A 21915-nucleotide genomic window follows, 5' to 3' on the forward strand; every position below is an offset into this window, starting at 1 on the left:
TTAGAATCTCAAGACTTTTAGACACCGTACCCGAAAACTTCAAAATTTCTCAAAAAGCGTGGATATTAGACTTGAAGTTTTGAATTTTTTTACTTTTTTTCGCTCGGATATAAAAATTTCCTAAATGTTTAACATGGTCCCTAATACCCTCTGAGAGTGCAATTGGGTGGCTGGAACCATCCAATTTTCCTTTTAACGGCCAATTTACCGATTTACAAATTGCACCGATTTCATTAATTCAAACCTACAATAAACATTTATGACAACATATAATGATCATATACGGTTCCATACGGCATTATATGACCCCAAGATGTATCCCCTAATATCTCTAGCCTTTTCCACACCGGGCCCTGAAACCTCCGAAATTTCTCAAAAAGCGTGGATATTAGCCTTTAATTTTGGAATTTTTGACATTTTTTCGCTCGGAAATAAAAATTGACGAAATATTTACCATTCTCTTTAATACCATCTTTGATTACAATTGGGTAAGTGGAACCATCCAATTTGCCTTTAAACGGCCAATTTATCAATTTACAACTTGCACTGATCTCATTAATTCAAGCCTACCATGAACATTTATGACTACATATATTGTTCATATATTGCTCCAAATGGCATTATATGACCCTGATATGTATCTTCTAAAATCTCAAGTTTTTTCGACACGGGGTCCTGACAAAATTTCTCAAAAAAGTGGATATTAGCCTTCAATTTCGGAAATTTTTGACCTTTTTTTCATTCGGAAATAAAAATTGCCAAAATGTTTACCATGGTCTCTAATACCTTCTGAGAGTCCAATTGGGTGGGTAGAACCATCCAATTTGCTTTTTAACAGCTAATTTAATTTACCTGTTTATAACTTGCAATGATTTCATTAACTCAAGCGTACCACAAAAAATTATGACAACATATAATGGTCATTTATGGTTTCAAACTTCAATATATAACCCCGAGATGTATTTAATAAAATGTCATTTATTTTCGACACCTGGCCCCGAAACCTTCGAAATTTCTCAAAAAGCGTGGATATTAGCCTTCAATTTAAAAAAATTTGAATTTTTTTCGCTCGAAAATAAAGATTGCCGAAATGTTTACCATGGTCCCTAATATCCTCCGGGGGTCCAATTGGGTGGTGGGAACCATCCAATTTGCCATTAAAGGACCAATTGACCTGTTTACAACTTGCACGAATTTCATTAACTCAACCCTACAATAAACATTTATGACAATAAATAATGATCACATATGGTTCCAAACGACATTATATGACCCTGAGATGTATTCCTTAGAATTTTGGGACTTTTAGACAACGAACCTCGAAGACTTCAAAATTTCTCAAAAAGTGTGGATATTAAGCATACAATTTTTAAATTTTTTGACTTTTTTTCGCTCATAAATAAAAATTTCCAAAATGTTTACCATGGTTCCTAATACCCTCCGAGAATTCAATTGTGTGGGTGAAACCATTCAATTTGCCAATAAACGACCTATTTACCGATTTACAACTTGCACCTATTTCATTAACTCAAGCTTACCACACACATTTATGACAACATACATATAATGATCATATATGGTTCCAAACGGCATTATATAACCCTAAGATGTAATTCTAAAATTTCAAGGCTTTTCGACACCGAGCCTTTAAATTAGCCTTTAAATTTTGGAATTTTTAAACTTTATTTCGCCCGGAAATAATAATTGTCGAAATGTTTACCATGGTCCCTAATATCCTTTAGGAGTCCAATTGAGTGGGAGGAACCATCCAATACGCCTTTAAGCGGCCTATTTACCGGTTTATAACTTGCACCGATTTCATTAACTCAATCCTACCGCGAACATTTATGACAACAAATAATTATCATATATGGTTCCAAACGGCATTAAATGACCCCGATATGTACCCCCTAAAATTTCAAGACTTTTCGACACCGGACCCCGAATCCTCCAAAATTTCTCAAAAGCGTGGATATTAGCCTTCAATTTTGAAATTTTTGACTTTTTTTTCGCCCGAAAATAAAAATTGTCGAAATATTTACCATGGTCCCTTATACCATTTAGGAGTCCCATTGGGTTGGTGGAACTATCCAATTTGCCTTTAAACGACCAACTTACCGATTTATAATTTGCACTGATTTCATTAATTCAAGCCTACCACGAACATTTATGACAACAAATAATGATCATATATGGTTCCAAACGGCATATATGACCATGAAGATGTATCCCTTAAAATTTTAAGGCTTTTCGCCGCCAGGCCCCGAAACCTACAAAATTTCTCAAAAAGCGAAGATATTAGTCTTCAATTTTCGAATTTTTTGACTTTTTTACGCCCGAAAATTAAAATTGTCGAAATGTTTACCATGGTCTCTAATACCATCCGGGAGTACAATAAGGTTGGTGGAACCATCCAATTTGTCTTTAAGCGGCCAATTTAATTACTGGTTTACAACTAGCACGGATTTCATTAACTCAAGCCTACTACGAATATTTCTGACAACATATAATGATCATATATGTTTCCAAACGACATAATATGACCCCGAGATGTATCCCCTAAAATATTAATACTTTTCTACATTGGGCCTGAAACCTCCAAAATTTCTCAAAAAGCGTGGATATTAGCCTTCAATTTTGATTTTTTATTTTTATTTTTTTTGCCCGAAAATAAAATTTGCCGAAATGTTTACCATGGTCCCTAATACTCTTCGGGAGTCCAATTGGGTGGGTGGAACCATCCAATTTGCCTTTAAACGATCAATTTACCAGTTTACAATTTGCACCGATTTCATTAATTCAAGCCTACCACGAACATTTATGACAACAAATAATGATCATATATGGTTCCAAACGGCATATATGACCGCGAGATATATCCCATTGAATTTCAAGACTTTTCGACACCGGGCCCCGAAACCTCTTAAATTTCTCAAAAAGCGTGGATATTAGCCTTCAATGGAATTTTTTGACTTTTTTTCGCCCGGAAATAAAAATTGCCGAAATGTTTACCATGGTCCCTTATATCCTTCGGGAGTCTAATTGGGTGTGTGGAAGTGTGGAACCATTTAATTTGCTTTTAAACTGCCAATTTACTGGTTTACAATTTTCACCAATTTATCGGTTTACAACGGGCAATTTGATTAGCTTGCACCGAACCCGACTCGAACCGAAATTGACCCAAACCCGTTTTAACCCGTTAAAACCCGAATTTAACCCGACTTAATTGTTACTAACCTGACCTGAATTCAACCCCACCTGTTCCTAACCCGACCAGAATTTAACCCAACCTGTTACAAACCCGACCCGAAATCAACCCGATTTGTTATTGACCTGACCCAAATTCAACCCGACTTGTTATTGACCCGACCTGAATTTTACCATACCTATTACTTACCCAACCCAAAAATTCAACTGCATCTGTTACTAAACTGACTCGAAATTAACACGACTTGTTATTGACCCAACCTAAATTCAACCCAAATTGTTCTTTACCCGATTTCAAATCACCCTAAATGCAATTTAGACCACCTTATTATTGTTGATCTAAGCATTTTGTCTATGGAGACCAAGTCGGGCCAGGCAGCAAAAGAAAGGAGCATCATCCTCAAATTTAAGAGTTAAATATAGTATATATTTGTTATATGGTCAAAGGAGATAATTATCTTCTTAAATTATAGACTATAGTTCCCTAGTATATTGCCATATATATTATAGTCAAAGGAAATAATTACCTTGATAAAAATGATAATTATCTATTTATAGTTAGTTGAACCCGAACATGACCTGACTTGGAAATGACCTGACCTGATTGTAACCTGCAAATTATTGACTTAAACATAACCCGGCTTGAATTTGAGAATGACCCGGCTTGAAAATGACCCAATCTGATTATAACCCGCAAATTATTGACTTGAACCGAACCTGACTTGAACTCGAGAATGAACCGACTTGAAAATGACTCGACCTGATTATAATTCGCAAGTTATTGACTTGAACCGAACCCGACTCAAACCCGGGAATGACCTGACCTGATTCTAACCCGCAAATTATTGATTTAAACCGAACCCGACTTGAACCCGAGAACTACCCTAACCCGTTTTAACCCGTGAGAACCCAAATTAAGCCCGACCTATTGATCACCCGACCCGAATGTAACCCGGCCTGTTATTAACCCAACCTAAACCCGACCCAAACCCGACAAGAAGTATGACCCGACTCAAGCATGAGTCAACCCAAAACCGACATGCATAGGTTGTGGAATTAATCTAAAGTGACCCGACCCGACCCAAACCCAACCCGTTTACCCGAATTGACATCTCTACTAATTGCACATTTGCACCTTCTTCTCTTTTTAAGGTTGAATAAAATAACTTTTTATTTCCACCCATTTTATTTATTTATTTATTTAAGATCTTGTTAGTTTTTGGAGTGATGACAAAAGATTAATTAAGCAAAAAATGCAGCATTTGTTCAATCTTAGAAAGTAATCAATTATTCCACAGTATCAAGTACGAAGTACAAATTTGCATAATATCTGTGCATCCATGTTTTTTGCCATTTATGTTACTAATGAAAAGCTGAAACAAAAAGATTAATTAACCAACCTCCTCTAATTCTAAGCATACGGAATGAAAAACTTCTTAATCTATATAGTATATACTACAACCTTCAACGCCTAATTAAATAAGGGAGCATCGCTCTTGATATAAAAGAATAGATTGACTATTCAAAGAACATATGACTAAGCTGCTCATCTAGTCATCCTAAAAATAAACTGCTAAGCACCTCAAGATGTAGCATCAAAACAAAACTCAACAGCCTGAAATCAACTTCGTTTGAATCGATCTGGGTGTCATTTGAACTCGATCTGGGTGTCATTTGAACTCTCCATAGGCAGCTAACGGTTGGGTGTGATTTCCTTTACAAAGCTTAAGATACTCTTGTGAAACTGGAAACGGCTCCCAAAGGTTTCTTAGTCAAGATTTCCAGAGGAAATGGCAAAATGGAGAGGGGAGCAGTCTCCCATCTGCTAACTCTATGGCACTTTGATAGGGATCCCATTCAATGGTTCATCAAGGGTTCCCCAACAGCCTGACACCCTCCCCTGTGGCTCCACAACCTATGTAGCCTTAGATTGTAGAATTCATTGGCACACAAAGACCTATATGATTTCACATTTCAAACCTTACAAAAAATTCAGCCCTGGGAGTCTGATTTTGTCCCTAAACGGTCACTGGAATCTGAAGCAGCACAAAGCGCCTTCCAAATTGGCAGCAACATCTTAAGCGGGGGTTGCAATGTCTGGCAAAGTAGAGCAACAATAAGTGGCACTCAAGAAACAATACTACATGCACAGATAGTATTCAGAGATTTTCCATCACTAAAGCTAAAGAATGAGCGAGAGGCCAGATATAGCATACCTTAAAGACTAACATCAATTCATCTTCTTCACGTAAAAGTAATGCCAAGCTCCAATAACATGTCACTGGAGTCACACATTCATTCAGAATAGGCTTCAATATCTTGTCAATGGGGACAAAGCAACGGACAGCTCTCCCACTATGAGCAAAAACAGGAAAAAAAAAATATGAAGACAGATAAAAAACAAAAGAAGTAAAGTTCAAGCTACATAAGATTCAGCCAAAAATGTTAACAGCTACAGCACAAGATAATGCGATGTAATAAGTAATTTCATCAGTATTACGTCTAATTTCAAAATACAGATTTAGGTAGAAATCTAGTCTAATCTGCACATTGCAACCTTTTTCATTTATTTGCCCTCTGCTAAGCGGACCAAGCTTATACTGTCTCACTAGTCATTACCATGCAAAGTATTGTCCAATTACAGGAAAATAAAATATGATCCAACATAATTTCAGTCTACATACTGTGTGAACTTGATTATCCTGTATGAATTTCATCAAATTAAAGATTATATTCTAGACTTTTTCAAGACCTCATCCTCTTAACATAATGTTGATTACACAACTTCATATAATCTGTGTTAAGTCAGGAAAGTACCTTCTATAATGGGTTTCAAGTTGGACTCCAAATGATGGAATGATCACGACAGACTCTGCCACATAAGAAGATGGAAGTTAGAAGAAAAGTTAATCTTTAAGAACCTGTAAATTACGGAAAATGTCCTTCCAGAACTTCAGACATCAGATAGAAGCAGCATTCTCTAAAACAACATTATTTTCTTTGCAGGATTCACATACCCAACACAAGTAACATGCAGCATTTCAAAGAAGCAGAACAACAAAACTTATACTACTCCTGTCAATATGTCAATTCGCTTCAATAAATGAAACTCGTCTAGTATTTCGAGCAAATATATCAATCCCATATGGGATAATGCAATCTAAGGGTGCAATTCACAGAAAGCAACCAAAAGAACAAAAATCGAGTGCATCCTCAGTTCCCTCACCTTTCTCAACAATATTCTTACGCAATAATCTGAATACGACCACACCAGTAATCAAGTACAATAGAAGAACAGAAACAAGCATATCCTGCAACAAAACCGGAAATCAATTCAAAATCTTTAATTACAATCCAATCTTAGTCCAACATAGACTAAAAATTGCACAACAAGTTGACAATTAAAGAAACACGAAGCGACGTAGCTCGAAAAATACAGCATCATACCTGTGCTAGTATAAGATACAAGGCATTTAACAGTAAAACAACAGCTGAGAAGCAAGCAAGCATAATCCATCGACGATTTTTCCTGATAATTACATGATGAACATCAATTGTTTGTGAAGGCCATTTTCCAGCCTCATGAATGTACATGTATTTTGAATTGACAATGCGTTTCTCAGCCATTGCAAAAATCTGTAAATTATTCAACACTTCATCAATTTATTCCGGAAACTCAGCAAATTCAAAATCTGAACACCGCGAAATCGATTAATCTATCAATCTAATTGATTATGAGTCAATTAAATAGCTCGATTAGTATGAAAATTTCGACCTAATTTTGTTGATTTCTGGATTCATACATCAATTGATATTGAAATGAATCAAATGAAAATTAGAATAAAAAAATTGAGTAATGAATGTGATACCTAGAGGTTGAAATTCGGCGGAGATTAGAGAATCAGTTTTCTGTCAACAAATCTTGACAATGAAGAAGCCAATGGAGAGGCGGAAGTGCCTGAGTAGATCTGCGGACGACGGCACCACCGAGAGCCACCGTTGGCGTAACCGCGTTACTACCTACTTTGGAGAATCACACTTGATACTTGACATACACCTTTTCTTTTTACCCTCTTAGATTAGGGGTGACAATTCAAGTTAGCTGCTCCTCGCGGTCGAGTTCGGGGTCAGATTTTAGGTCGGCTTGTGTTTAAAAACTATTAAAAATAATGTAAAACTAATATTAATACGAAATATGAAATTTGGATCAAATCATGTTGAATTCGAGTCGTTCGAGTTACTCTAAATAACTTCAGGTCAGGTTCAGGTCGAATTATCGTGTCGGGTCAGGGATTGTCAGCCTTAATATTACATCCTCTAGGCTCTCAGTAGGTGCAAAAAGATGGTTTTGTTTTTTTTGTTTTTTTTTCATGAATGAGATGGTTCCAAGCACTTAATGTGTAACTTAATCGAGTTTAAAAGTGTTCTTTGGACACTAAATTTAAGGCTAATCACGAAATTGAACTATTTATGAAGATTTTGATATCTATTGTTGAAACCTCAAATTATGATAGGAGTGAATTATGGGTTCATGTGACGTTGCTTGGAACTACACGGGGTCACTAGTCAATTACAGAAAGTCACAAGGGGTGACATTGAGTTATTGAAAAGAAACATGTATGTAATCGACTAAATTGATAGTTAAGAGGTAAAGTGGATGATTTCAACCACCAAAATTGTCACTTAACTATCAATAACGCAAGTTATGTACAGTCTCCGTTAACTCAAGACCTCCATAGACCCTTATGTGATCAATAGTCATAGAGAAGTGTGTCAATGAAGGGTGAATGTAATAACTTGTGGCGCCACCAGAGTCCACAAAGTAGTATCCTTCTGTAATTAGTTAATTACATACCCATATAATGATTTACAAGAAACCGCAGTCCTAAAAACTGTGTATGAAAAAACAACATATAAGAAAATGATTTGGGAAGAAACAGTGCAAATCCATTGCATTAAAAACCAGCACATGGAGTACAAATATATAAGATAGACACAAGCCACACCACTCTCCACTTCTCCGGTTAGCGGGGAGTTCTATAAAACAAAAAAGTTGTCATGATTCTCATGAATCAGCCAAGGAAATATACACTTCTAATATATCAGACTTCAAATACTGAAATTAAATCCATAAACAAATTCACACACAAAGTTTGATCAGCTGTATCATTAGACTTCAGAAGAGCAACCGTGAACTATCAGGGCGTTGTTCCAAACTCCAAAGGTTCCAATTACTTTCTGAGGGGTGTCACTACTGCTACCTAGCTCAGTAATCTCGGCTAGAGACCCGGCTTGGCTTCAAACTGCAAACATGGTTTTTTCCATGAAAATTAAATACTCTGGTATATTATAGCACAAGGACGAAGGATAAAAGTCAGCCAGTCATGCTGTAGTCCTCTGTTGACTGATAAGAGTTATAACTACCGGGCACTTCAATCTTACCGATCAAGTCATCAATTCCTGCATTTACAAAAACAGGAACCCATAAAAAGTTTTTATAAGTACTTTGTCATAACTCAAAACTAATAGCAAAAAATTCCTTAAAATTCAAGCATATCAACAATGTAAGCATTTGCCACCAAAAGTTCTCATACACGAGCTCAAATGAAAACTCAACAGTGAAGGCACAAGCAATAGCAGCAAACTGGATTACTAGAGCCAAGATTGTTTTAAAAGGCCAAAATATTAGACTCTCCAATTTTCCGCTGAAGTTATACCAATATACCCTGTCGTTTCAACATCAGAATTCTATCTTCTTTCAGACAGACGATGAATAGGACACAAAGTACTATCCCCATTCAAATATATGAAGAGCTATTGGAATTTTTAGCCAATTAAAAAAAGAGCATGATATGACTAAGCAACAATAAACTGCCAGGGAAAGAAGCAGACACAAAAATATTTGTCTCAGCTTTCCTTGTAGAAGCAGCTGTTAGCTGTGGTCAAATTTCTGAAATAAACAAAAAAATTAACAAGAGAAGCAAAATTGAAGTATAGTCAAAACTCAAAAGGAATTTATTAAGGGGAAGTAACAGTTTGGTTTAAAAGAAAATTAAGACAGGGAAAAAATAATTCTCAACAACCCAATGCCAAATATACAATAATCCTAAACACAATAGAAAGACTGAAGCACAAGGTGAAAGCTGTGACTCAAGATCATTGCTTAAATGTATGGCACGACTAAATTTTTCCCAATTCTACTTCTTGAAATCTCAAGTAAGATAACAGAACGGACAATTCACATCATCTTAAACAAAAGAAAAGCATTACAGTAATATACTTGGCCAACATAAGCTCTTTTATATATATATATATATATATATATATATATATATATATACAGTATATAATTATAAACAACAAAAAGGAGCAAAAAAGTGAATTTTATAAACAAGCAGAGGGTGGGGTTGGGGAAAGAACTTATTGAACATATATAGGCATATAGCATTCATGTAACTACATACTTGGATTATGCATAATGCTTTCATAAAATCCTAGGTGGCTGAGACTCTGGCTCGATTTTGAGCTGCCATCAGAAGCAAACACAGAATCCATTTTGCCCGACTGTGAATCGATTGTGTGCATACTAGAACTCATCTCCTGATTCTGAAAACAAGAATCATCAGTCCTCAGCATCGAGTTAGGCTGAGATTGGAAATCCTCAGGCTTTGTCTTTTTGTCTTTGGGTGATTCTGCATCTGTCTCCACCTCTGATTCAGCATTGTTTTGTGCATTATTGTTTAACTGCTTTCTTTTTGATCTAGCACGCCTGTTTTGGAACCAATTATAGACATTTGTTTCAGAGATTTGTCCATGCTGAGACAATTCAATAGTAATTTCTTTGATCTTCTGTTTGCTTGGAGTTCCTGTGCCTTGGTCAAAGATGCGCTCAAGGATCTGGAGTTGCACCGGTGTTGGAGTCCATCGTTGCCTAGCAGTAATTTTGTGTCCCATAGCTGTGACCAATGGATCACAGTACATATTTCCTAGCCTAACTCCTGTATTATATATAAACAAAAAATGTATCATGAAGCTATGTAATTAAGGACACAATCATCCAAACCAGCAACTCAACCAACCTTGGTACAAGTACATTTTACAATATCGATCACACATGATATGATTTCTCAACAGACATGATTTCTCAATTGAAGGACTTAATGGTACTAGTACATTTTACAATATCGATCACACATGATAGATATCATATCATGACAATCCAAACTGATCCAATTGACATATGAAGAACATTGTTTGATAATTATTTTGAAAAAACATTTAGATTGTATTTCCTGTCTTTACTTTATACAAGTAGCTTATAACTTGATACACCATCAATGGAAACCTGGTCTGAATTAATTTTACTTGAAATCTCAAAAAGTTGTTAATTTGGACAAATGGACCAGCTTTTAAAGATCTACCAGTTCATAATTAATGCACACAAAGACCAGAATCCAAAAATAGGCATGGACTAGAGTATACTTAATCAATGATGATCTACCTTGACAATTGTGCCAATTTAATTCAATTAACAAAGTACAAACATACCATAACATTTATCACATGTACACAATCTCTGAACAAGTAAAACATTCCCACACCTAATTCACACTCTCCTTGTCAAACTACAACGTCACTCATCGCTATATAGTCGTCACATTACTAAATCAAATTAATTACCATATCAATGTAACTGTTAATTCTAGAAGGAGGATATTACAAGATGGAGTACAAAGATCACATGAAAAGAAGGTGAAAACAAGAAGTTTAACATGATCAATTCCTACTTTTCACTGACAACTGACAAGAATAACACCTAACCAAATTACTAGAGTATAAAATTACAGCAGAAAATTCCAAAATTAAGACTTGATCTATAAACAAATACTCTAAAAATGCATATTGCCAGACTCATAACCCAATGAAATTAAAAACCCAGAAAAATAAAAAGTCAAAAACCCAGAATTTGCAGCAGATAATCAATAAAATTAAATATAAAAAAATACCCAGTTCAATAAATGAAGTAAAAAAAGATGAAATTCTGAAATAAAAACAGAATGAAGAGAGAGAAAAACCAGCAAGATCTTGTTGCGCAGTAATGGCTTTATGCATATCAACAAGCTGCTCACAAATTGTAGCATAAACCGCAATTTGAGTCCGAAGAATTTCAAGCTGTTCATCAGTCATTACTTTGACATACAAAACCCCATTAATCCCACCATTATTACTCGCATTTCCGTCAACTCCGCCATTCATCAACCCATTTCCGGCGTCGTGTGGCGGCAATTGCGGCGGAATTTGCTGGGGATCCATCATTTTCTTCACACAATTTTCCAGTAAGAGTAGTAGCAGTGGTAGGAGGAAGACGAGTTGAATTGGGAAAAACTCGTTTTCTTTTCTCTCTCCTCAAAAAAAGACAAAAAGGAAAGAGGAGAAAAAAGGGGGGATTTAGAATTATTTTTAAAGGGGATTATTAAATAAAGAAAGAAAAGATTTGGAATTTGTTTATACTTTGTACATTTCTACTTTTTCTGGGTTTGCTGCGTATTACACAATACACACTATATAGTGGTAGAAGAAGAGGAGAGGATGTAAATTTTTTATGAGAATGAGGGATCGTGTTCGCATGTGGTTAACTTAAAACGGGCATCGAGGTCAGGGTGCAGCTTTTGTCCGTTTCTCGAGAGATTTTGTTCTTCTCGAATGGGCTTGACAATACTGATTTGTATCCGAATTATTTTATTCAATATTGCGTGTATCCAATTATTGTATTCAATATTGCGTGTGTATCTGTATCATCATATGTGTAATTTAGTAAATTATTTTGCGGACGTTAGTTATTTTAGACTTGCGATCGTTGTATTTAGATCAAGAATTGAATTTGACATATTTGATTCTCCAATCGAGTACATAATAAAGACTATTATCGGTTGAATTACTCAAGCAATCACCTTTTCTTGTAGTGCAATTGTTTTCCTAACAAAAAAAAATGATTTTGGTGCATGGTTTACTTTCAATCGTTTGTCTATATCCAATTGTCCAGCATTCGTTATGGTTTTAAGTTTTCAAAATAATCAAGTATAACAGAAAGGTACTTCGTACTGAGTAATTATTGTGTATCTAATACTTATTGCGCGTAGTAAGTTATAGTTTGTGAAACTCGTATGAGATTTTAATCATGTTAAATCGGCCAACATAATAGTATTCTTGACTTACTGTTCCAATACGCACACACGTTCCTGATACAATGCACCCAACACATCAGTCTACTAATCAAACATTAAACATAATTTTGACATGAAGATAGAATATTCCAACTACAAAACTATAGCCTTGTTAGTTATTATGCCCATAAAATATTTGTTTTAATGTTAAGGTTATTTTCGAAGTGTTCGCAGTAAACCGACAAATCATGTGCTTCTCCAATCCTCCGCCGTACGCCAATTGTTATTTGGCCGAATAAACCTGATCATACATGTTTTTATAGGACTATAAAAAACATACCAAGTAGTTAATAATAATAGCAATTAGCAATTATGTAACCCAATCTCTCGACTACTTAAATTACAAAACATGTTGTAATCGGTGTTGACACCGAAATTTTGTTAATTATTAGGTGTCAGATATATGTAAATAAGGAGATAATATAAAAAAATTATAAGATATTTATCTTCAGAATCTCATAGATTATTATCTTTTACTCTACGACACTCTATATAAAGAGGGTCGAATCTAGAGTTTAAGTAGGCTCAGATAGAATAAGTCACAAAGACCCCATCTCCTCCCAGTCGTCGTTTCTAGGTTTAATGATGTTCAGATGGAATAAGTCACAAAGACCCTATCTCCTCCCTACTACCAAACATTGTAGGTTGATAAGAGAGGAATCAAGAGATCTTTGAGAGTTGTAACCCACAAATTATCAATAAAATAATTGTTCCCGTATATTTTTCTACCTCTTTAATTATATATTGCAGGTTTGAATTTTTATGGTTTACAATCAGTTTTGGACTTAAATGGGGGCGCATGTTCTACTATTATTTTACAATTCGAACACTGCAGCTAGGGTGGCGTATAGTCTATTATTCAATTAGGCACTGTGCAGCAGTGTAGGGTCGCGTTTGTGCCACACGTGTAACGTGTTTGACTACTATATGGATTAAAATATATCTTAAATCAATTAGCCCTCTTCAACAATTATTATGCTTATGTAGTCTCGCTGCTCAAAAAATAAGGTGTACCCTAGTTAAGATGAAACGTAGTCAAGATATACTCGGAAACAACAAAGAATTTAATTTACATGTTTAGAGCGGCAACATGCTGACCAAAATGAAACATAAACTAATGTAAGATACAGGTAGTATAATACATCATGATATGAGGAATGTGAGGATGACAAAGTATATGTAAGAAAAATATATCCTCCTCTTTTTGCAAAGTTGACTGATGGATTAAAGTTAGCTATACCAAAGTTTAAAAAAGCTAGTAATGTGGAATTATTATTTGTTATCCACTTCATGAGTCCCTTAAAGTAGAGCCCTTGAAAGTGAAATGTTGGGTCTTAACTTGACCTATTGTTTTTCGGGTCTCTAGACTTCCCTTGAACAGGCCCAAGGCCAACCTTTTCATATCTTTACTTCTAAGGGATACTATCATCTGCAATTTATACTGTCAATGCCAAATTAGCTGGGGTTTAAGAAATTTCAGTGATTATTATTCCTGATGTTTCAATAGGCTACCCAACTAAAAGAGATTATATGTGCACGATCTTTACAATCATCCCATTTGTGCATTATAACTTTACGTGAGATTTCATCATATAACTGGTTGTACCTTGTACTGTTGTACATGGACAAAGAAATAACTTTAATTGTATGGGATATCATACTTAAGGTACAGTTGGTTGTACATACAAAATTATTATACAAGTACCTTTAAATAAGTTATGTATATAAAAGAGCCATGTGAGTGATACAACATCCAACTTAAAAAAAAAAATGTTTTTCTAATGTACATACCAAATTTACACGAGGATGTAGGAGATGGAAGGATGGTTAGTCCTTAGTCTCTCCATCTCCCCCCCCCCCCCTCCAAGTGGTTGGGTGTTCGACTCCTCATCCTCCCATTCCTATGATAGGGTGGGGGCCCTTCCCGTGTACCTTACAGATTAAAATAAATAAATAAGTTTACGCTTTGCAATTTGTAATTGCTACAAGAAAAAAAAAAGATGAAATTTCTTTATTTGTTGGATGGAGCATCATTTAATGCGTTTATTGCTCAAGTCTACAAAGTTAGACCCCTAAAAAAAAAGTCTAATAGAGAAATAGGTAAACCAACCTTCGGCCGCCCAAAAAAATGATGAGTTGCCTGCAGATAAAGGCAACTCTATTCATGAGCTCGATCAAGTCTTCTTATTTTTTTGATGGTCCTCTTTACCAACCTCTTATGTCACTAACACACAATAAGCTAGTCTTTGGTTATCTTATTTGGTTAGGTCCATTCATTTTTAATGTGACTAGGATAAATTAACTTTGTTTGTGGTATATGTTCACCAATTTGTACCAATTATATATGATCTAAGATTGAAACAATCAATAAGTTTTGTGTCTTCTTACAGTTTACTTTTGCTCTTCCAAGTCTTTATATCAGTTTGTGGGCCATTTGGTCCATCTTCTTATGTAAGACTTAATAAGGCCCAATGACAAATGGAATTTGATGAGATTGGCATTGTATAGACTGTATTGAGGGGTTTTCAAGTCAATAGGTGGGTAAACGGGGTTAATCGGTCAAGGTTGAACTTAATTCATGGTTGGTTTTATCTCAATCGGGTTTGGTCAGATCGGGTGTGATTTAATGATATTTTTAGCAGGTTAGGCTTGGTTTTTTCAATCTGAATTTCGAGTTTGTATTGCAATTTGAAGCTAACTTGTCTAGGTAAGTCAATTTAATCAGATTTTTCTTAGTTGAGTTTGGGTGGATCAGACCAATTTAGACAAGTCATCAAGTCAAGTAGTCAGGATTTGGGTTAAGCTTTGGCAGAATAGCAGATTTTAATACAGTATTGATAAAATGTGATTACTTTGTTTTGCTTCAGTGAAAAAAGTGAGAACAGGTTGCTGAAATGTGAACTGTATGAAAAGAGCAAATTTCTCAAAGCAGCAAATGTTAAAGTTTCCTGGAAAAAGTTCTTGCACATCCTTCAGAAAGATAAAGCAATGTACAGGACAAATTATTCAGAATTTCACTCAGATTATCAGCATTTCCTGTTTTCATTGTATATCAACTTGTCAGGAAAAAAAATAATAATTAGTGATACATGAGAAAATTTACAGTCATTGGTTAAATCCCCTACCTATTCACGAACACCTACAATCATCGTATGACATATACGTAAATTTACGAACACTGATCACAGCATTGGTGAGTCCATACTTCACCCTTATACACAACGCTATCCCACGAGTTAAAACTGTGGTATCTGTACACAATCGTCACAACCAAAATTTAAAACTACATATCCATCAGAAGCTCTTCCACAAGGTCCCCTATAATTTGATATTCCAGCTCTTTACCCATATCACACATCTCTTCGTCCAAATGACTAGACCAAGGCATAACATTCAAATCATGAGCCACCAAATCGTCGAATGAATAACAGGATGTGTAGCTCGAGGGGTATAAAAATTCACATACCATATCCCATACCTGCTCCAATAGTTTTCTGCCCCGAGGGTAGGGCAACATGGCAACTTCAGTTATCTTCCTCTTAAACTTGGACAATGTCCTAGGGGGCCCAAGTACAATTGCGAGTGCCTCATTCAATAAATCAAACAATAATTTATGCTCCAAACTACTGTCATTGTAGCTTGCAGCTTCATATTCGTTGGTTGGTTTTTGGTATGATTCTTCCACCTTTTCGAAGACCCAATTTCCCATGGGCTTCACATATGGATCCCATCTCGAAAAAGATTTAACCCACGATCCATCATACAAACCTGAAGCAACAAGTAGGTTCTTGATATAGACTTCTGCTTCACTTTCCAATTCAATCATCTCTGATTCTGAAGAATCCTCGGTAACAGTGGTGATTTGACTGATTTCTGATCCTTCATAATCAAGTTGATTCAACTGCTTTCGCAACTCTGTTGCACATAAATTGATGAAGAAAAAAGATGATCAATTTGAGTTCTTAAGATGATGAAATACAAATGGCAAATATCAAAATTTGTCTACAAATGGAGAGTGGCATGCACAAACAACTTCCTGATCAGACAGCTTATTGGCCAATTCATCTATTAAGTTCAAACATAAATGCATTTCCAAATTTCAGCAGCAATGTTCCTAGATTAATTTCTAGGTAGCTAATAACGATCAATTAACTTATGCATGGACATTCATTTGACAATCAATAGGCAAGCCTCTATGCAGATTCAAATGATAAGAGTGATATGATCGTATTGGAAAAAAAATTGGTATATACTCATCAAATTCCAAATGAAGACACCAGAAGTGGATGAAGACATATTTGACACAGCTATGGTATACCAGGATAGTTTCCTTCTTAAAACAATGAAAACATTAGTCTGACAGATATAGCTAAAATACAATGATATACGTTGACTATGGTGTCGGTAATATTAACATTAACCAATCACTAGGCAATGATGTACTTGACTATACAACTGACAAGAAATTGTATAGCAGTGATGTGATATATTTATTCAAAGAGCAAAAACCATATGTACTTTGTATTAGAAACCAGGAACATAGTAATTTGCTACCCAATTATTGACCATAATTATAAAATATAAAAGGTATCTTAGTATGTTCCAACCTGTAAGATTGGAGCTGATGTCTTTAAAAACATTGCCCACACCGTGATCTTCTACTGAGGTCACGTCAGAGATTGATGCTGGACTGGTATGGTCTATTGGCTTCCAAAATTCTTCTTGATAGCTACTGCATATGGATGCAGGACTAGGCGGAAGCTCAGTTGAATTGTCCTACAATGACAGCAGATGAAACAAACATGAATTAATGATCTTTCAAGGTGAGCCACTACAAATGGTATTTATCTGAATCCTGAAAATTCAGGCATTAATAAATACTTCAATATTTGGATAAAACATTTACTTACATTTCTGTCATTAAAACTTGATATAACTGAGGGTCCATTCATTATATCTTTTGTTGAATCAAATTCGTTGCTCTCAGAGAAATCCATTGACTCGAGCTTTTTGCTAAACAACATCCTTCTAAGAGACAGGCTATGTTTGAGACTAGAAACCTTTTCTCGCAAATTAAACCTTTCTTTCCTTTGGTCTTTATTATCAAATGAAAATTTATCAAAGGCCTCGTGCTTCCTTTTAATATGTGCACCTGGTGAAACATATCTGTCCTCTAGAAGAAGCTTCCCAAATGACATTCCTGATACCGGAGCTGACAAAGATCGGATAAGATTCCTGGGAGATGGCTGTTCTTGAGTATTCCCATCGTCTTTTAGCTCATACCGGAAGGACCTAGCTCGTGTATCTGCACCATAGTTCCCATCACACCAAGAGTGCTTTCCATGTTCAGCATTCAAGATATCCCTTGCTTTCTCTAATCGTACCCTAGCATCGTCAAACAAGGGTTCCCTGGGAGAACCACCAGAGGTGAGATGATGAATTGGGTGTTTTTCCCTATCCAAGATATTCCTCAGTCTCTCTGACAAGAATTTTTTGGTATCTTTGTTCATGTACTCTGGCGATGATGGAGCCAGCTCACTCATCAGACTTTCATTTTTATAGAACCTTGCTGATTCTGATCGAAAGAACTTCCTGCCCAGGTCACCATTGGTATTCTCTATCACACATTTAGCAACTGGTTGACAGGTTTGTCTTTCATATGCTGGTTTTTCCTTAAACGGAGTCTCAATCCCACCTCCTCTAACCATGGAACCCTTATTCAAGGCATTACCCTGCATTTCATATCTCAGCCTTTCCCTCACTTCCTCGAGAAGATCCTCAATACAGTCTCTATCATCCATTGAGCTAGAAGAAGTAACCCAAGACTCATCATTGGCACTAAAGCTATCAGGACCAGGCTTTAAAACTACAATTTTTGAGGGAGCAGAAGATTTCTCCGAGTCTATATCAGAATCCCTTAAAGAGAGCTGCTCAAGGTCTCTACCTGAGCGTACTCCACTGAAAGAATATGATTCCTTGTGCTTAGGTAAGAATGCATTCTTCTTGTATCCAAGGCGCTCAAAATCATCTCTATGTAGAGACCTACATCTCTCAGAGCCTATATCAGAATCCCTTAAAGAGTTCTGCTCAAGGTCTCTACCTGGGCGTAATGCACTGAAAGAATATGATTCCTTGTGCTTAGGTAGGAATGCATCCTTCTTGTATCCAAGACGCTCAAAATCATCTCCTTGTAGAGACCTTGATCTAATTGCGTCCCTCTTGTGCTCCCCAGATTTATCCATAGCATCTTTTCTGGAAGTTTCATAGATAGACATCTTTTCCTTCGTAAGATCTAACTGTGCAAGCCACTGTTCAGGAATATTGCCGAGTTGAACCACCCTTGCACATTCAAGGAACCTGGATGCCTGCCAGGCTTCAAAGTCTTTCTTAAATTTCTGAAGCTCTTTCTCTTGAGGATGTATTCGAGGACGTGGCTTTCCAAGATTTTTGCTACTGCTCCAGTACCTAAAGTATGTGTCTTTATATGAACGGTATTCCTTTTTGCTAGACGACTTTGACTTTTTAGGGGCACGAACAGATGATACCTTTTCTACGAGCTGGACTTTTTTGTCAATGAATTCGACCTTGTCTTCTTCATCCTGACGAGGTTGAACTACAGGCTCGGAATCCACTGGCAATAGATCCATCCCCATCAGCCTTGCAACAATACTTGGTGAATTCTGTTTATTACTTTGTTGCTTTGATAAGTCCTTGCTAATCAACTTCTTCATTGAGGCATCGGTTGGATAGTAGCTCCTCTTGGGAAAATCCTGCTGTTTTCAATGAGTATTGAAAAATGAACCAATGCAGTTAGCAACAAAATAAGCGAGTTGAGCATTTGAATTATGGTCGTGAAAAACTAAAATGTGATACTCTTGCCTAATATGCTACTAGAATTTTCTTTGTTTTTTGGATGGGGTTGAGAAGAGACCAAGAAAACTGACAGCACCGGATTGATTCTTCATCGAGCTATGTAAAATGAGACCACTGACAACAATAGAATACGGTGTAGGCTGTAATCACTCAATAAGGAATGAAAGCTCACTGACAACAAAGGACATTACTCATCAGAAATTGAAGGCAGGATCATCTTCAAAACAAGTGTGATCGACTGATCTGGCTACAACTGACTGAGTACCCTAAATTAACACTTCATTCTGAATTGGTCAGATTTAAGAATGTGTAAGTTAAAATGCAAGCAATCATAGTTAACTTCAAGTTCTCATGTTAATGAATCATGAACTAAGATGAGGAAAGACAATCTATGCCAAACTGGCAGGCAACATAGCTACTCGAAAGGTCATGTATCGTTCTTAGAAAAATTGCAATACATTGTAAGGAATCAGGGCAAATCACCTGTTCATAGCTTTCGGCAGCATAATGATTCCGCAAAGTTTCAGCTGCCATCTCTAAACTATTGCGAGGAGCTGCTACATCGGCTACATACATAAGCCAATTTACAAGCAATAATGCAATATCAGTCAATTCTGTTTTGATAGAATTACATAGATCACAAATGCCATATATACATGTTTCTAATTCTTAGATTTAGCTAAATTTCTAGCCAATTTCAATGCATAATCAAGTAACAATATCAAAACAAAAACCAGTACACAACAAATGCAACGATTTCGTGTATGATGAGATTGAACACATACCACTCCCTTGTTTCTTATGCCTCCTTCCCATGGACCCTTGATGAAAATAAAAAAGGTGCAATAATCCTCCCATGCAGCCTCCAGTTTATCAAAATCCAATTAAATCCTCAAAATCTTAACAATTCATCAACCCATTAAAACCTCGAAAAATCGAAACGTTTCCTCAATGTCTCAAGCATACCACTTAAGTCAATCATATAATCTATACAACAACATGAACACAAAAAATTACAAATAAGCTTCAATGCTTTTGGTAAAACCATATAATATACAAAAATTAAATATAAACCCACATAATTAAGGATTGTCACACTCGATATATCTCAATGAATTCATAATCTCATTACTCAATCCCAAAAAAAAAAAGTATTGTAAAATCTCATAATCTTTCATGTCTAACATTAAATCAAGTTTATTGATTAACCAGCAAAAGGAAAAATTACCTTCGTTTATGTTCAGATTGTTCCAGATGATTATGATTTCCAATTGCAACTTTATCAAACTGCAGATATGAAAAAAAAAAAAAAAAAAGAAGCTTAAATTAGAAAATTGTTAAAAGTATCATAATCGACTAATCTGAACTATCATACTCCATACTAGATAATTTAATTATGCTCTTAATCAATGTGATTAATCATTAAAACATGCATTAATCACCAAATTGTTAGTTTACAGATTCTTTAGCAACTAAATTGATGAAGACTAAAATATTGAAATAAAATCCAACAAATTACAAAATTGAGAATTAACGCACCCAATAAATGACAGGAAAATGTGTTGAAGTTAAGGAGAGAGAAACTGCAACAGAAAATGTTGCTGAAGTTTAGCAATTTTAGAGAGAGAAAGTAATGAAGAGAGAGAAAGAATGGAGATCGTGGGGAAGAATTGAAGATTCAAAGCAGGTAATGGTGGATATGAAACTGTAATAATAATTTAATAAATGATGATAATAATAACAATAATAATAATAATATGTTAATAACGTTGAAGTAGAAGAAGATGATGAGAATAAAAATTAATGATGTAATAATAATATATTATTCGGGGTTGAGAGAGTAAGCTTTTTCTTTTGTTTGAGTAAACGAATATTTAAAAAAGTGTTAATATCTCGTGTATTAGTACGGGTATAATTTAATTAGTGTATTATCGTGGGGATTAAAGAGTGGAAAAGTAAAGGTGAGGTTGAAGGTGTAGAACCCCACAACCAGCTAAAATGTGGGAGGCAAGGGGGGGTTTTTTGCATCTTTAGGAAGTTGATTATTGTTATAGGAGAAGTACTCTTGCTGTGTTTTTTATGGGTAGTTGTTAAATGGCCCACTAATATTTACTTCCCTAGGTGAGATAGACATAGAGAGGTTTGTATCATGAATGTGATTTAATGGCTAACAAACATGTGCCACGTCATTTTTAAGGAGAAGTTAATGATTTACAATTCTATCATAAATTTGAAAATTTGAAAAATACAAAGTATAATTAGATTGAGCTTACTCATACTAATGACTTGTACTTATACTATCATACGTCGTTGTTTTAGATCTTAATGTGTATTTTACTGATTGAAATTCAATTGAACTTAATTAGACTATTTAAACAGAAGTTAAGTCATCCTGCACCTTAATAGTACGATAACTAAGGCTATATTCAAATGCATAGATCAATCGAGATGAGTAATGTACATGAGTAATGAAATCATTTTTTTTTTAATTAAAAAAAAATGGTTTTAAGTTTGAACAACCCATAATTATGAAGAAGTGATGAGGATATGAGCAACAACTCAGAAAGGTCCATGCATGTGATTAAATGATGGCAGTGCTATATATCCTTGA

General features: G+C 35.4%; 3 protein-coding genes across 6 annotated transcripts; all 3 read right to left on the bottom strand.

Annotated features, from left to right (window-relative positions):
- Positions 1-4472: 4472 nt before the first annotated feature.
- On the bottom strand, positions 4473-7856 carry LOC110682164. Its single transcript, XM_021858421.1, has 6 exons — positions 7077-7856; positions 6655-6843; positions 6434-6518; positions 6025-6079; positions 5424-5562; positions 4473-5304 (listed from the first exon to the last, which is right to left on the bottom strand). The coding sequence occupies exons 2-6, from the start codon at positions 6832-6834 to the stop codon at positions 5200-5202; spliced, it is 564 nt and encodes a 187-aa protein (XP_021714113.1). The 5' UTR covers positions 6835-6843; positions 7077-7856; the 3' UTR covers positions 4473-5199.
- A 276-nt stretch (positions 7857-8132) lies between these two features.
- LOC110682165 (WUSCHEL-related homeobox 8-like) lies at positions 8133-11781 on the bottom strand. Its single transcript, XM_021858422.1, has 3 exons — positions 11283-11781; positions 9672-10205; positions 8133-8667 (listed from the first exon to the last, which is right to left on the bottom strand). Exons 1-3 carry the CDS (start codon positions 11521-11523, stop codon positions 8582-8584), a joined length of 861 nt encoding a protein of 286 aa, XP_021714114.1. The 5' UTR covers positions 11524-11781; the 3' UTR covers positions 8133-8581.
- Positions 11782-15422: 3641 nt separating this feature from the next.
- LOC110682166 lies at positions 15423-21361 on the bottom strand. Of its 4 annotated transcripts, none has more exons than XM_021858423.1 (7): positions 20844-21361; positions 20533-20591; positions 20090-20291; positions 19788-19870; positions 17342-19204; positions 17039-17207; positions 15423-16346 (listed from the first exon to the last, which is right to left on the bottom strand). In XM_021858423.1, the coding sequence occupies exons 3-7, from the start codon at positions 20160-20162 to the stop codon at positions 15715-15717; spliced, it is 2820 nt and encodes a 939-aa protein (XP_021714115.1). In that variant the 5' UTR covers positions 20163-20291; positions 20533-20591; positions 20844-21361; the 3' UTR covers positions 15423-15714. The 4 variants fall into 4 exon arrangements, with proteins under 4 accessions (XP_021714115.1, XP_021714116.1, XP_021714117.1 ...); XM_021858424.1 differs by having other exon boundaries at positions 17342-19201; positions 20844-21360; XM_021858425.1 differs by lacking the exon at positions 20090-20291 and having other exon boundaries at positions 20844-21359.
- Between the last annotated feature and the right edge of the window lie 554 nt (positions 21362-21915).

The sequence above is a fragment of the Chenopodium quinoa genome, unplaced genomic scaffold, assembly GCF_001683475.1.
Source record: "Chenopodium quinoa cultivar QQ74 unplaced genomic scaffold, ASM168347v1, whole genome shotgun sequence".
NCBI lineage: Eukaryota > Viridiplantae > Streptophyta > Magnoliopsida > Caryophyllales > Amaranthaceae > Chenopodium > Chenopodium quinoa.

Bases quoted from the DNA above. Each gene is read 5' to 3' on its own strand.
- LOC110682164 (XM_021858421.1), bottom strand. From the start codon at position 6,834: ATGGCTGAGAAACGCATTGTCAATTCAAAATACATGTACATTCATGAG. The intron at 6,519-6,654 runs GTATGATGCTGT...GTTTTGTTGCAG, and splicing joins TGTATCTTATACTAGCACAG to GATATGCTTGTTTCTGTTCT. The intron at 5,563-6,024 runs GTACTTTCCTGA...TTTTGCTCATAG, and splicing joins CTTGAAACCCATTATAGAAG to TGGGAGAGCTGTCCGTTGCT.
- LOC110682165 (XM_021858422.1), bottom strand. From the start codon at position 11,523: ATGATGGATCCCCAGCAAATTCCGCCGCAATTGCCGCCACACGACGCC. The intron at 10,206-11,282 runs GTTTTTCTCTCT...TATATAATACAG, and splicing joins TGCGCAACAAGATCTTGCTG to GAGTTAGGCTAGGAAATATG. The intron at 8,668-9,671 runs GTATGTAGTTAC...TTGTAAATGCAG, and splicing joins AAGCATTATGCATAATCCAA to GAATTGATGACTTGATCGGT.
- LOC110682166 (XM_021858423.1), bottom strand. From the start codon at position 20,162: ATGGGAGGATTATTGCACCTTTTTTATTTTCATCAAGGGTCCATGGGA. The intron at 17,208-17,341 runs GTAAGTAAATGT...CTGTCATTGTAG, and splicing joins CAAGTTTTAATGACAGAAAT to GACAATTCAACTGAGCTTCC. The intron at 16,347-17,038 runs GTTGGAACATAC...TATGTGCAACAG, and splicing joins CATCAGCTCCAATCTTACAG to AGTTGCGAAAGCAGTTGAAT.